Genomic DNA, 15784 nt, shown 5'->3' with positions numbered 1-15784 from the left:
GCTGAGTGGGACGGAGTGGCAATGGGGAAGCGGGTGCCAGGGGGCCAAGGCAGATTGCGAGCACAAGAGCCCGGCATCCCGGTCGGCTGAAAGGCGGTGACGCCACCCTGCGCGAGGAAGGCGCTGCTCTGTTCGGGGACGGATTCCAGAACCGGGAGGGGAGGAAGCGTCGCCCCAGGAGCCCCGGTCCCGCCCAGGTGCAGCCGAGGAAAGGGGCGTGGAGGCCCAGGCAGCTGACAGCCCGCGGAAATGCGGAGGCTCCCGTAGCCGTCGTGTGGGGAGCAGCTTTCCCTCTCTGCTTTTTGCCGGAAGATTGGAAATTTGTTAGCCGGCTGGAGAAATGAAGACGCTAAGAGGCAGCCGGTGAGTTTTGCTTTCAGTTCTCGTCCGCTTCCTTTGACCTCCTTAAACTAAGCTAAAATCTGTATTAATCTGGGCTCCAGCCGGTTCAAACGGACCAATCTTCCCCCGTAGTTTCCTCTGTTAGGCATTTTCTCCCGGTTCATTCCGACTGAAGAGTCTAGCGAGACGCTCCTAAAACGCACTTACTTGGAAGTAAGTCCGATTGCTCAATTCATTATTTTACGCTAACTAATTCGTTTTATAAAAGTCGGCCGTCCTCAATTCATGCATTTGAATCAGACGAGCCACTTGAAAGCCTGAATCGGTTGGGGTCTCGCCTGCCTAATGGCTGCCCACAGCTGGATTTGGGTTTCCGGAAATCCCGCGCGCCCTCGGAAACTCAGAGTTGTCCGGCCGGTCATTGGCACTGGCTGTCGATTCTCGACAGCGGGAGGAGGAGAGGATCTTGTAACTTTCCTTAGAATTAGTTACCAAACAATGTCACTATGATCCGTTGACGTAAGTGGATTTAATTTAAAAAAATCTAAAATATTGCCAACTCTGCTTTAGTAGCTGGTAGAAGCCGAGCCTCCATGGACAGAAACAGCGTGCTACGGAGCAGAGATAACTGTTGCCTTCATCCTAGTTGTTGATCTTCTATCAGCCACTTGTTCGGCAGCTGTTGGAAAGCAGGTGCTGACCATCGTGAGCTGTTAGTGCTGTTAAGCAAAGCAGTTCTTGTGACTTTCATAAGTTATGTAGCTTTAAACAATGTAGCTTGAAATCACACGGTTAGGACCAGGAGAGATGAAAGGGCTAACTGTGACTATTTCTTAGGTGAAAACAAATGTGAGCTGCAGAGTGACCTACTCCAGTTCACTTAGCCAGACTGTGCCAGGCCCAGAAAAAGCAAGAATTTCCAGGGCTTTTCCTGGAGTCCTGAAACAACATAAAGTCTACTTTACTTGTCTTGGTGACTATAATAAACAAGGTTAAAATGTAAATATAAAATAAAATACTGTATTGATTTCTCATGGTTAGGAAGTGAGACTGGTCCTTTTTTGAATCCTACACTATAGGCAATATTAGTTTGTCCTGCCTGTCATTTATTTAGTTATGCTGAGATGGGAAATGGAAGTCAATAACTTAGTTGCAAATTCCCATTTTCTCCAGAAACATATTTCCTTTGCAAACCTACAATAAATGAAAAAAGCACCATTACTTTTGTTTCATCACCACTGCCTTTGTAATAGATTTTAATGCAAATTATGTCTGATAACTTGGGCAAGGTGTGACGGATTCTCCACTCAGAATCTTTTTGGTGGCAACAGGATAGATATGAGCTCTAGAAACTAAAAATGCACAAACTGAATAGGAACTGGATGAAGAGACGCCCAGATTATGCACACTGAGTGTACACACGTCTGATCTTGTAGGTCTGAATTTGCCAAAGTAGAACTTTGCAACCCGTGTCCTCGGATATGTTATGTTTATGCCTTCGAGTTAGTGTTCTCTCCTGGAAAAGTCCCTGAATTTTCTTGGCAGGATCTTAGAAGTGATTTGCCGTTGCCTCCTCCCTAGGGCTGAGAGAGTGTGTCTAGCCTCCAGTCATCCAACTGGCTTGGGCCTAAAATAGAACTAGAACTCCCTGTCTCCCAATTTCTATCCTGATGCCTTAACCACCACTGTACACCAAATTTGCTTTCTGGCTATATGATTTCAAAACCTTATGACACCAGTAAAAGTAGGTGGAGTTCTGATCTCACGATTGTAGCTATCATCTTGATATATTTTACCCTTCCTCTGCAAACACTCCTGGAAGGAAGAAGTGCTGAAGCATGGAGGGAAGGATGGCCTATACTTGGCTGTAACTGTGGTTTCATCAGTTTGTTCATCGTTTTGTAATGTTGCCCAGTTCCCAACAGATTTTCCCTGAGGAAAAATTACCTACCCTGATCCAGAACTCAGAAAAAATATGTTGAGGTTCCCTTGATCATCTGAGAATTCCACTAGTTTCCCCATGCTGAGAATCAGGCTGGTTATTTATTCTCCGTGCATCCATGGTTTGGATGCACCAACTTTTATATAAACATTAAATACATACATGTTTTAAATTAGGACCCAACATACTTTGGAAATTATTCAAAAGTTCTTTGGAAGTTGTATAAGAATAGCACTTCCTTGCTATTCATTAAAGCAGGCCCTTCTTTCTTGCTCCATTCATAGAGAAGTGTGCTATGAAGCCCAACTTTTTACTCTTTTTCCAAGAGTACATACTCTTGTGGACTTCAACTCCCAGAATTCCTTAGCCAGCATGCCTGGCTGAAGAATTCTGGGAGTTGAAGTCCACAAGTCATAAAAGGGCCAAGTTTGAAGACCCCTGTCCTAGAGGCTTCTGTAAGGGAGGTCTTTTAAGAGTCAAGATCATGGACACAATTCCACCTATATTTGTGTTCAGGTTTTTGGCTGAGTAGTATATTAGTTAAGTTAGAAACTTAAAACTGCAGTGCTCTGCAATTCTGCTTACATGAATAATTCATAACTGGAATTCCTAGTCTCTATTTCCTCTCAAAATCATAACTAGCATACAGATCCTAATTTGACTGGAGCAATAGAATTATAATGTTTACCTTTTTCCATCAACAGAATAGGGAGAAACTCTTTCTCTCATTTTCTCACCTGCCAAACTACTAAATATGCACCCAAAAAAGTGATTAGGAAAAAAATGAAGATTTCTGCTCCTATTTCCCCCTCCTCCTCCTCCTCCTCCTCCTCCTCCTCCTCCTCCTCCTCTTTCCCCCCCCCCTTCTTTTTCCTGGTAGATCTAATAGCTTCAGGTGTAGAACATTCATTTGGAAAAAGATGCAGAGGCATAGGGTTAATTTCTTCCTCATAGCTGCTGCCATAAGACAGATAAAGAGTTCTTAAATGTTTAAAAAGGCATCTGAAATCCAGTCCAGATAGTGTTTAATTTGAGATATTCCAGGGATGTTCATCAGAAGGGCTCCATCAAAGATTTTTTTGCTTTTCACATCAGTGGGGAAGAAGGGAAGGGGAAACCTTCCTCTTGGTACAAATGAGTGGAGGTAATACATTATTGGTCCATGTTTACCTAAATGTACTGTCAGCCTGGATCTTCTGGAGCTGTAGTGACAAGGTTGGGGTGATTCTGCAGCCATTCCTTCACAAAGGACCTGGAGAATACGCAGCTCACTTGTTGAGGTTAAGCCAAAGGAAAAGGGGGAGGAGCTGAGCTGCTGGCCAATGATTTGAGGCTTTAGTGCTCTGATGTTGTTGAGGGACATGGTCATTTTCTTCTGATGCAATTTGGAACATGGATAGAGAACTGTAGACAGTTCTGTTGAAAAATAAAGTTGAAATTAGGAATTAAAGAAGAGCTTGCAAAAGGAAGCTTGCAAGGAAATGCCAGATTGAGTAGATAATACAAGACCTTAATACTGGATTTTATATTTCTCTGGTTACTGTTCTTTTTAACAACCTGTTCCATTTGTGTTTTTCCTTGGAAGCAAAGGCGTGTTTTAAAATCCCTCTTATAAAGGCTGCTGTTGGTCTTCTGGTAACTGCCCTTTTTTGAACCATATCCTTTTAACACACTCAATCTCATCTCAGGCCTTTTTCTTCTTTAAAGAGATAAGTAGAAAAGAATCAAATTAGATGTTCACATGCAAATAAAATGCACCTGCATATTAGAACATGTTTTTTTAACAGTTTCTTCCCTCAACCCTCCAGATAACAAAACCACCTCCTTGTTACTGTACTTTTGGAGAACAGTAATCATATGGCTCTTCAGAAAGGTATTTGGAAATAAGGAAATCATGCTATTCTACTAATTAATATCACAGGATGAAAAACAAAAATCAATCATACAAAGCACTTGGAATCTCCAAAAATGCAGTCTATATGAGGAAGGAAGGAAGGAAGGAAGGAAGGAAGGAAGGACTCTTCTGTTTATCCGCTTAAATTACTCTTACCACGGCTAAGTGTGAATCAGAGGAAATGCAAAAAGGAGAAGAAATCCATCTTCCTCTCTTCTTCATTGAAACTAATTTTCCTTAAAGTTGCTTTGAATCACTGGATTTTGGATTGAAATACAATTGTGGAAAAAGCATTAACTCCATTTTTCCACCTGCTATCCTGGCAGGCTAGGCATTAAGACAATAACTTGTAACTGAAGAAACATGATTGGTCAGTACATGTAGGAACATGCAGACTAGGTTTCTACTAAACATTGTTACAAACTGCAGTGACTGACTTCATGCAACATATTAAGCCAATATAACCACACCACACCGCATAATGACTTAGTACAAAGTGTATATGGAATTGGTTTTCTGGCCTACTGAGTAAACTACTAAGATTTAATCTAAAATGTAAATGCTTTAGCTTCCTCTCAGAGTCCTATGAATGAGGAATTGGAAAGCATGTTTTGTTTTGATACGGTTTATGATCTTAGCTCTGCCGTTTAGTTTAATCTGTCCCCTAATCAGAGAATTGTAATTATCTGCCCCTACCAAGTATCATTACTATAAGCTCTGTCTTGCCTGCAGTGCTTTTAAAGTATGAATTCAGGTACCATCTTTTGCATAGAATTAAGGGATCATGCTCTTTTCTGGCTACTCTTCTATACAGTAAAACATAATCTTGATTCCTGTCCCTTCTGGAAACATAAAGATTATCCACACATTCTGTGCCAATGGTTGAGAATATTGGTCAATAACCTAGAGCAGGGCTTTTCAATCTTTTCACCCATTGTGCCACTTTTAGGATATGGCAATATCCGACTACCACCAGTCGCCTAGTAAGGTGTCAAAAACTTGATGACCCCACCCCAAAAAAGGAAAAAAGTGATAAAGTACAGGTAGTCCTCAACTTACAACACTTCGCTTAGTGACTGAAGTTACAATGGCACTGAAAAAAGTGCCCCCCTGCCTGCCCACCTGGCGGTGCTCTTCCTCCTGTCTGAGGTTTTCATTGTTGTGAGCATTTCTGTTGAGGATTGGCAATGGGGGTGGGGTGGGGGGTGTTTGGTTTTTATTCCCCCCGTCTGCTGGGTGGTTGCAGCAGGTTTTGGTCATTTCACATGACCCTGGGACACTGTGACCGTCATAAATATGAATCAGTTGCCAAGCATCTGAATGTAAATCACAAGACCCTGGAGATGCTGCAACATTCCAGCTGATCGGCGCTTCTTCTGGGCTCAACAGAAGTACCAGAATCAGTGCTGCTTTCCAGCTGATTGGTGTTTCTTCAGGGCTCAGCAGAAGCACCAGGATCAGCGCCAAGCTCCAGCTGATCCTGGCGCTGATCCTGGCGCTTCCTCTGAGCCCTGACAGACCCAAAGAAGCGCCAATCAGCTGGAAAGTGGCACTGATCCTGGCACTTCCGCTGAGCCCTGACAGCCCTGCAGCTCCAGCCATCTCTCGCTCAGGCTTGTGCGGTGCTGCCACCAGTTCAGCCCATTCCCCTCCCCCGTTACCATTTTTCTAAGATGGTCGCGTACTACCTGCCAATGTACCACAGGTGGTACCCATACCACTGGTTGAAAAGCCCTGAGAGGATTAAGATGGTTCACTGCCATTAAAGCTAATGCTTAATGTAGATTACTACCTTAAGAGAGAAGACCAAGTATCTACTTCTTAGAGCCTTGGCTATAGATTTTGTTTGCTTTGTGGCAGTCAGCCATGACAAATAGTTCACTGAAGGGTGTAAACTGTAATCCTTTCCAACAAAACAATGATAAAAACACCTTTCTGAAAGATAAATATTAAACATTAGTTTTGGGAAATTATCACTGTATTTCAATTTTCCATTGTTTAAAGTGGTATTTTGTCAACTTTTAGCTGTTTTGAAGGTCAGTTAATTATTTAGATTCAAGATGAACCATCTTTTTTTTCTGTTGTAGAATTTTTCCGCTTCTGAGGGGCTGAAAGAAGTAATAGAAATAGAAAAATAGAAATAAAATCATAGGCCTGGAAGGGATCAGCATCTTTTTTGTATTGTGGCGACCAGAAATGGATGTAGTATTCCAAGTGTGACCTCATTAGTGCAGTATAGAGTGATACTGTTGCTTCTCATGATCTTGATACTATCCCTCTGTTGATGCAGCTTAGGACTGCATTGGCTTTTTTGGCAGTCACGGCATACTATTGATTCAGACTTAAGCTGTGGTCCATCAGACACCCACTCACAAGTACTACTGTTGAATCAGGTACTGCCTATTCTGTACCTGTGCATTTGGTTTTTCCTGCCTAAGTGCAGGACCTTACTTTACTTACCACTGAACTGTTGGATATGCTTGATATAAATGATTTTAGTGCCTGAGTTAAAGCCAAAATAGCCTGTTTCCTCCTAAACTACAGGAAAGTGACAAACAACTTTTATCAAAAATCTAAATTATTTTCTTACAAGAGGATTTTAAAATTAAGCAAAAGCCACATAAGCTTTGGTCAAGTACCACCTATTGCCCATCCCTAGATAGATCCAGTCCAATAGATCTAAAACAGGGAATACTTAAAAACAAAATATTTATAGTTGAAGTCAGACTATTTAAAATAGGATCAGCCTCAGTTATTCATCCTTTATATAAATAGATTATTTGGATGCCAGTTGGATTGGTAATTTTCTAAAATGAGATAAATAAAAAAAGTTAAAAGGAAAGTCAAGCAAATCAAACACTTTGCAGACTGTTCATGGGTTAAACCCACAATTCTTTTTTTTAAAAAAAAAAGCTAATCTAAAATGTACAAATCCCACCAAGGTCAAAAACATAATCAAGGCCAAGGCCCTTCTAAACCTTGGCAAATTCAATGTGAGAGTGTAGATTTGGCCATCTCTGTGTGAGAAACGAAACCCATAAACACAATTTAAGAGAAGTTGAAAAGCTACAAGCAAAAATAGGATGATTGAGGAGGGGCTGTTGGTCTCAGGAGACATCTACCATTGGGTGAAAAAAATCATTCAAGCATATCCAGTTATATTCAAATCTTGCCAATGTGACTAGATCACTTCTACAGACTTGACAACATCTGGGTTTAACTATATCATTAAGCTAGGGCTTACTTAATCCTCTGCCCTGCATCTCCTGCTTGAACACAGGACTGGACTAGAAGACCTCCAAGGTCCCTTCCAGCTCTATTCTATTCTACAAGTGAATCCCCACATACAAAGTTTACTTTTCTGTTAATGGAAATACAGAAGGATTACAACATAAATCATCATGAGCAGTTCGAAAATGGGAAATTGTAAGTTTTCAGGAGACATAGCTTTGAGATTGTAGCAGATATTTGGTACAGATAACAAGAAGTTCTCAAATTCCATGAGCAGAATAAGATATGTAAGCTATGCAGTTTTAGTTTGCCAAGCATATAAAACAACTTAGATCATTGTACAATTCTGGGCCAAGAAAAAACTGGAGTATTGGGAACAAAACATAACAATTTGGGGCAATAAAATTCCCTGCCTGTTCAATTGAACATGGACGTAGCTGATAGCTGTCATTGTCACCCTAAAATACCATCTTCCACCTTAAATCAGCACCTCGGTTTCTCAGGTTGCTAGTGCAAAAATCAGGTAAATAGAAGGCTAGATTGCAAGGGCAGGAATTCTTGAACATAAAACATTGGATATACTATGAGGGATTTTTTAAGACACATCAGAAATCCTACCTCATGTCAGGAAAACAGTGAAAACAGCAGGGCTTTTTTTCTCATAGAACGCCCAGAACGGAGTTCCAGCACCTTTTTTGGATGGAACCTTGTAAGGTAGGCAAGACGGGTTGTATGACGTGTGTGAGTTCCAGCACCTTTTTTTTTTTTTAGAAAAAAAGCACTGGAAAACAGTCACCTCTTTGTATATGCACAAGACAGTGTGGCACTAATTTTCTACACTGCAACATCTCTACCAAGAGATAATAAAAACCAACCAAACAATGGACAGCATTACCAAATAAAATATTCTTTGGCACAGAAATACATTATCATGTAATATTATCCATTGTTTAGTATTTATGCTGTTTTAAATTCTTTATGCATGGCAAGACTATGCAACTCAGAGTTGGTTGATGATTCTACAGCATATAAAAACAAAAAATATGTTGCGGGATTGGAATAGGAACAAATCAGTAATTTGATATGAGCACTTTTATCAAACTTTTTGAACAAAGTTGACTGGATTCACTTTGACTTGAATTCTACTGCTAGGGCAAATTATAGGGAACTAACTTTGACAAACTGTTGTGTTTATATGAATTATTTTCAGCTTAATACTGAGGATGCAAAATATATGGGAAGATGAAGGACACTACTTGTCTCTTTGACTCTTGAGTCTCCTGGCTGATTAAATTGGCCAGGTTGATCTGGCCTTAGATTAAAATAAGTGATCAGAGTTGAGTTTAGAATGTTTAAAGTAGTCAGTTATAAGGCTTTTTTTTTGTGGAGACTGGTGAGTCTGAACATGGAAGTCTTCTATAATTATACCCATCTGAAATGTTCCATTCTGGATAAGGTCATGCTGGTCGCTTTGCTGCTGTAGATGCATTTAAATGAAATTGATCATCTGGAGCCATTTCGCTTAGAGTTTCATCTTAGATATATTCCTGAGACAACTTGGGCTAACTTAGACTTATGCCGGAAATTAGAAGAGGAGAGTATATAATTGTTATTTTTCTCAGACCTTTCAGTGGTTTTCAGTATCATTATTCACTGTATCATTCTGGATCATCTGGAGGGGTTATTCATGAAAGCAATTTTTCAAGGTTTCATTTCTTCTATTCAGGGTGTGCCTAGAAGGTTACTGACCTATGTCTCTACCCTATTACCCAGTAATATGATAGTTTACGTGGGGAAAAAATGAAATTAATGTTTACCATTTATGGGTAATTGTTTACATATTCAGAATAAACAAAACATTTCTACTGATATGTTACAATTCTACATTTTTTTCTTTTATTGTAAAGTCATTAATAAGGTGACTGACACATCAGATTTAAACTAGGTGAGTAAATACATGCTGTGGTCCAACAGTGAGAAATATTGATGAGAATATTTCCTTAAATAAAAAGAGTTAAATGTTTGGCTGTAAGATATCAAGTGAGAGGAAAGAAATGGAACAAAGCTAACATTTGGCTGAACAAAGATATGCACCACGCCATCATCAATGATCTCAGAGCTCAAAGGGATTGATTGACCTATTTAAATGGGGTAGCAGGTGATTATAGCTGATAAGTAAACAGACATAGGCCTTCAAGTGTTACATGCTACCAATTTGAACAAATAAAAAAATAACTAGAAGGAAGTCAGAATGAAAGGTCCCTATGCTCATTCTCCATATTTTTTTAATGATTTTCCAAAGTTTCCCTTCTAAGCAACAGTTCCTAAACTTGTTCTGTCTTGGCAAGAGATCATAACATAAGGGCTTCTCTATCCCCACTTTATTTTTCCTTTGGCATTTCCGAATGAGCTGAAGAGGCAATTTAGGTTAGAGAAGGAGGCTGTTGTGCTTCAGGCAAAGAAAACATTCAAGACACAACGGGAAGAAGTTCCGTTCTTGGCTTTGGCTAAAACTTCCTGAACAACCTCAAGAAACTCACATGTTCTCTGTGCCTTGATTTCCAGCTGCATTGGGGGGGGAGGTAGTATTGGCTGGATGTGATGAGGCTTCCTTTGTCTATTTAGAATGTCATGCAGTTCTTAATGACCTTAAGTAACCTTTCCAGACTAGTCTTCCAAATGTATGGTGCTAGTATCCAGAATTCCAGCTCACCTGACCAATGACTAGAGCGGGCAAGCAACAGACTACAGAGATGTACAGATGTTTTTCATTTGAGGCTTGAGGAGGCACTTTTTCCTGACATACAATTTTGTATTTCAGATTGAGCATGCAGAAAATCATCCTATATATTTTGCAAGGGAAGCTGGCTCTACATAGTAGTGTCTTGAGTACTATTAGTATATATATTTTTGCCCTTCCTTAAGGAACTTTTCCAAGTTTTTTAGGATTTACTCTGCTTTTTAAAAGGGGGATGGAAATGGTGACAGAATAAAATATTCTTAGAGCAGTAGAAAAATAAATTAAATTTAAAAAGCAATAAGATTGCCTAAAGCAAGAAGACTCTAGAAGCATAGTTTGATTCACTGGATCCGCCAATGTATTGTGGAGTTAGTGTCTCTAAGGTTCAGCTGCAGTTGGGAAGATGAAGAAGCACTGGTGTATTTTGCACCCTATTTCTTATAAGTCAAGCCATACTCTAAAAAGAGAAAAGAAGGGAAAGCTTCCCTTATTCTATAATTTAGCATTTCTAAGTCTATTCTGCCTTTCTTTTTTCACATCTCAAGTTACTGGTGTGTAAGAACTACACATATTAAACATTAATCAAGGAAGTTTCAATTCTCCAGAGAGGGGGGGACCCACTTTTTGTTGTAAATTGTGGCCCATTTTACTCTTGCATGCCAAAATATTTGGTATATTATACAAAGAATTACAATCAGATAAATCTTTCTTTTGTATATCAGCCTGGCTTGTATTAGGCATGTCCAAAAGAGTTAAATCATGGAACAGCTGCCATCTCTGAGGATAGGTAATTATTTAATTCCCCTGCTCCTTTTCCTTGCAAGCATCTCCAATGCAGATAATAGTTTGAGGGGAATTAATCAAACTAAGCACAACAGAAGTAACTATTGTTCCTTTGGCAGACAATAAGGCCACTAACCATGAAGTAGACCCCAGATATTTTCTTCAAGTACAACAGGTTTCAATTGTTTCTCAGTCTTTTCTACTATCTGGAAGATACCACTTTTCCAAATTGTACCAGCCTTCACTTCATGGATTGCCAACTACAGTTAAACCATCTCATGTCTTTAGATTCTTTTAACAAAACATTTGATTATCATCATAACTGTCAACATTGAGAATACACGGAACACTTACTATTCTAAACCAGCTCATTTTTAGCAAATTTAAATCTTAATTCTGGTGGGTTATAACAGCACTGCCCATGATACCTACGTAAATACTGCAACTAAGTTCCTGATAAGCTGGTGCTGGATTGTCAGGCAGATCATCATCTGTCACAAGACACTGACATCATCACTGACATTAGAGGGAAAATACTCTTGTGTCCCGAATGGGGTGATTTTAAAAAATGAGATAAGTAAAATCTGAGACTTGATTGCTGATAAGATGACACAATCAGTATCATCAATAGATCCATGAAAGTGAGAGTTTGCTTTAGAATCAGTACAGTACAGGTAGGTGAAGTATCTCAGATGTCAGCAAGACCTTTTTTGTTGGGTCATTCTACAAATTAGAAATAAACCAGAGTTGCCATCCTTAAACATACTGCATTTTTAAATGAAAAATAGAGGCTTTGCACACTTGGTGAACTGGCAACAGAACATCAATTTCAGCATTCCTCCATCACTGTTTCTTTCTGCAAAAGTAAATTGACACTACTGAGTATTTATGACAGCTGTTTACCTACCAATCAGTCTTTCACCTCTGTAGATCTGATGATGATGTGCCAGATTGATATTGACTATTAATTTGATATTGAAAAACAAGGGGCAAATAAAAAGAAATGTCTCTGCCTCCACAAACTTTATTTTAAATAGAGATAGTTTAATATATGAAAAAATGAAAATGATCCTTGAATAGAACACTTTTGCTATCTATATTTACTTCTCCATATAATCACCATAATTCATCACACATTTCTGCCAACAATGAATGAACTTCTTAAAACCATGATGAAAAAACTCTATACTTTGTCTGTTCGAGTAGGTCATTTCCACCTGCTCCAGTTCTGTTACTTGAAACAACAATTAAGAGTTCAGAAGCACAAGAAGTGTGCTGCAGCATGACAATGTAAGGCGCTGCTGCATCTAGAACCAGCCGAAAGGCAATTGCAAAGTTGAATCTTACCCCATAGTCCAGGCTTTGTACCATGTCACTTTTCCCAATATAGAAGAAACATCTTCATGGGCATCTGAATGGAATGGTCTGGCAAGATCTGATTGAATAGAAAAAGTGTGGAATTCTTTCTAGATTAATTTACTAAAATGTCACTATTTAAACCATAATTATAGAGGAAGGGGGCCTACTTTTCATTTAACCTTCACTTAAAAGATTTTTCTCCAGGATTATCTTCCCTCAACCTAGTCATTCAATTCTTCCAATGATAATACCTATTGTCTCTGTAGATCTACTTTCAGCTAAATATCTGATTATATAATCCTAACATTTATCATTTACTGATCATGTCAGGTTGTACCAAACACTTAATGTACATTTTAGGATAGTTTAGACCAGTGTTCTTAGACTCATGTTGCAGAAGGAGGAATTGAAATAGAGTGGCAGAAAATGACTAAGGTAGCCTACTGAGTTTATGTAGGGGTGATATATGACTTATGATTTTCCTGATTTGTAATTCTGCCACTGTTATTAGACAGTTCTCTCATAACTTCATATCATGCAAAGAAAGAATTTTTAGCAATTACTATAGAAAAATACACCATGATCTCTGACATTTTAATCTGAATTTAATGGTGGCGCAATTTTGAAGGTATTTCCTATAGCATTTCATAACTTCCAATTCAACTTTTCTATCATCCTCACAAACATTTCATTTTTAATAACAATATGATAGTTAGAATGTTGAATGGAGGCAGAGTGGGTTCAAGGGTGGGTGGGTTCACCATTCAGCTGTAATTATCTTGACCCATCTCTTCTCCTAACATACTTCATTAAAATATTGAGAGAGTAATATGGAAAGCTATATAGCCTGTCTTAAGGTCCTTGGCAAACATAAAATTTAGATCACAATGTATCTTATGGTCATTACCAGCAGGTTCATTAACTGAAACATTTTCCCTTGTTCATTTGACTCATTTTTATGTTTCATTTTCTACCTTTGCAGAGATTGAAAAATTGAAGACGTTTGCATATCTTCAAAGACAAGATCCACAAAGAATTTCCATCTAAGACGGAAGCAAAAGTCAAGGAAAGCAACTTTAATATCCTATCAGACCTGTTTCCAGTGTGTAAAAGCTGCCATGGAGCAAATCAGTAATTTTTTCCATTCCATCTGGTTTTTTATCTGCTTAAAACATCAGGAGGGCATCTATAACACAATCTGTCTCGCTGTTTTAATGGGGTTACCTGTTCTTGTCCTCCTTGTAGGAATTTTCATCTGTTGCCATTGTTGTTTTTGTGGTCAGCAGCAAAGGGACAAAAATAGCCACAGCAGCAGTGGTCCACTCCAGGGGAAAAGAAGACATAATATTATGAAGAAGAAGAAAAAGAAAGAAGAAGATCTGTGGATTTCAGCCCAACCCAAAGTGCTCCTGCTGGCAAAAAGACCATCATTGTTGGTTTAGAGGAATGCAGGTGGACAAGAGTTACTTCCCTTTCCTATACAGGAATATTCCTATTCCTATGTCATAATGTATTCAGCTCCACATCATAAAGCTGAGAACATGCCATTCCGTCTTACTTCCATATGAAGGAAGCTACTTTTTAAGCTTAGGAATGTAGTTGCATTTTCAAGTTGGACACATGTTTTACAAGCAAGCTGCAACATTGCACCAATGCAGAATGAATGAGTGGTGTGCATCCACGGAATGCATATTATTTCAATGTACGCCAAAAGAATATGCTTACATGAACTCAATAGCAAATTGTATTCTACAAATAGGCACTTGTGCCCTTAAGATGCAGAATTCAAACTAGAACTTTTGCTTTGCCTAGCATAACTTGCACTGAAAGCTTATGTGCACTAGCAAGTAAGAAAATAGGCAAACACTGCTGTATACATGTAGGTATACATCATATATTACCATTCACATAGAATCTGATTGCACTGATATGTAAGCCAAGGTTTTGGATTAGGTGATTAGGAAATTATATCATCATGAAGGAGAAGGCTATCAGTGATTATTTGCTAGTTTTGGAAGAAAATTGCTGAGTTGGATCCTTTGTCTGAACATTTGGGCACACAAGAAATCACCTTATTAACAAATGTCTCACATTCTTCTCTATGCCTGAACTAGTCATAATTTTATAGGTTTTGCACATTGCTTGGCATACCAATAATCTCTACTTTCATTCTTAAAAGGGTTAGGTTTTTAAGACTTCTGGCTCTGCTGACAGCTTAGTATGTACCAAATTGGGGGAATGGTGTAAGCTGAGGATCAGAATGATGAAACATTAATATCCCGCAAGTAATAGAAAAATAAACACCAATATCATACCAATCAAAATGGTGAAAAATTTGGTGTGGGAGGGAACCCTCCAATCCTGGAACAACATATTACGACAGGGGAATAATAAATCTCTTGGTCAAGGCAATTGCAAATATATTTTTGCATTTTCATGAAAAGTCTATTACTCTGTGCTTAGATTAAGCAATGCAGTGATATAACAATTTGTTACCAATATGCATTCTCCAGCAAATGGAGGAATGTAGACTCCACGGATGGGTGTTAATTGTCCTCTAGCCCAATCAGACCAAAACAATCAAAGTCGCCATGCCCCTTCAGGGTCTGAGCATGCCCCAGTTTCTTTTGGTCTCAGCCCTGAAGAAGACGTGGAATTTGGCTCCTGATTAGATTTCAAAATTAAGGTAGTTAGAATCCATCCGTGGACTTTACTATTCCTGGGGGGAGGAAATTAAGCCCTACACAGAGCTGCTCGGTCTCTGTCTTTCTCCTCAGGCAAGCACTGACGACAATTAGCTGATCGTTAAAACGCTGCCTTGTGCAGCGTGGCGATCGCCATTATCCTCCTCCCCCCCCTTTTTCCTGTTTTTTTGCCTTTCTGTCTCTTTATTTTTTGGTCATAGCTACTAATTTCACCTTACTCAAAGCCTCCGTTATCTGCCTTCCTTAGTTGAATAGACTAGTTACTTTCCGGATTTCTTTCTCCTCAAGGAGATCCCTTTTACAAAAAAACAAAAAACAAAAAACGTTTCTGTTTCCCCGGATCGGCGCGGCCGCCATTTTGGAGGCCTGTGCTCGATCGCAATTAATATTTTTTAAAAATAATAATAATAATAACAATAATAATAATAATAAATATTAAAAGTTTACTTTGCTGGACGGGGGGCTTTCCTCTCTCGATACTCACGTTTGGAGGGTCTGGCCTACGAGGACACAGGGGCTACTATTCTCTCAGTCAGCAAACAGTTTGAGTGCAGCCTCGGATCGTCGCGGCCGCCATTTTGGGGCCCACGCAATCCCACTCTGCAAATAATTCAATTGCATTACTTTTCACTAGCTCATTGAGAGAGAGGCATTTTCACGCGGGGGTGTAGGGGATCCTACTTCCCCCCCATCGGATCAAGTCCTTTGGCTCTTGCTCTTCCTTCCCCCCCCCACTGGTCAGACGCCATTTTAATCAGCCTCGTGGCTGACAGAGTGAGTTTTCTGGA

General features: G+C 39.3%; 1 protein-coding gene across 1 annotated transcript; it reads left to right on the top strand.

Annotated features, from left to right (window-relative positions):
• Window positions 1–222: 222 nt before the first annotated feature.
• Window positions 223–14699, top strand: KIAA0040 (KIAA0040 ortholog). The gene is made up of 2 exons (XM_015815815.1): window positions 223–363; window positions 13274–14699. The coding sequence occupies exon 2, from the start codon at window positions 13410–13412 to the stop codon at window positions 13731–13733; it is 324 nt and encodes a 107-aa protein (XP_015671301.1). The 5' UTR covers window positions 223–363; window positions 13274–13409; the 3' UTR covers window positions 13734–14699.
• Window positions 14700–15784: the final 1085 nt, after the last annotated feature.

Source organism: Protobothrops mucrosquamatus, unplaced genomic scaffold, assembly GCF_001527695.2.
Source record: "Protobothrops mucrosquamatus isolate PMUCROS unplaced genomic scaffold, P.Mucros_1.0 scaffold377, whole genome shotgun sequence".
NCBI classification, from domain to species: Eukaryota; Metazoa; Chordata; class Lepidosauria; order Squamata; family Viperidae; genus Protobothrops; species Protobothrops mucrosquamatus.
Note: the sequence above shows the minus strand (reverse complement) of the source record. Positions and strands in the feature narration are given on the sequence as shown.

Excerpts from the sequence above, each read along its gene's own strand:
- KIAA0040 (XM_015815815.1), top strand. The coding sequence starts at position 13,410 with ATGGAGCAAATCAGTAATTTTTTCCATTCCATCTGGTTTTTTATCTGC.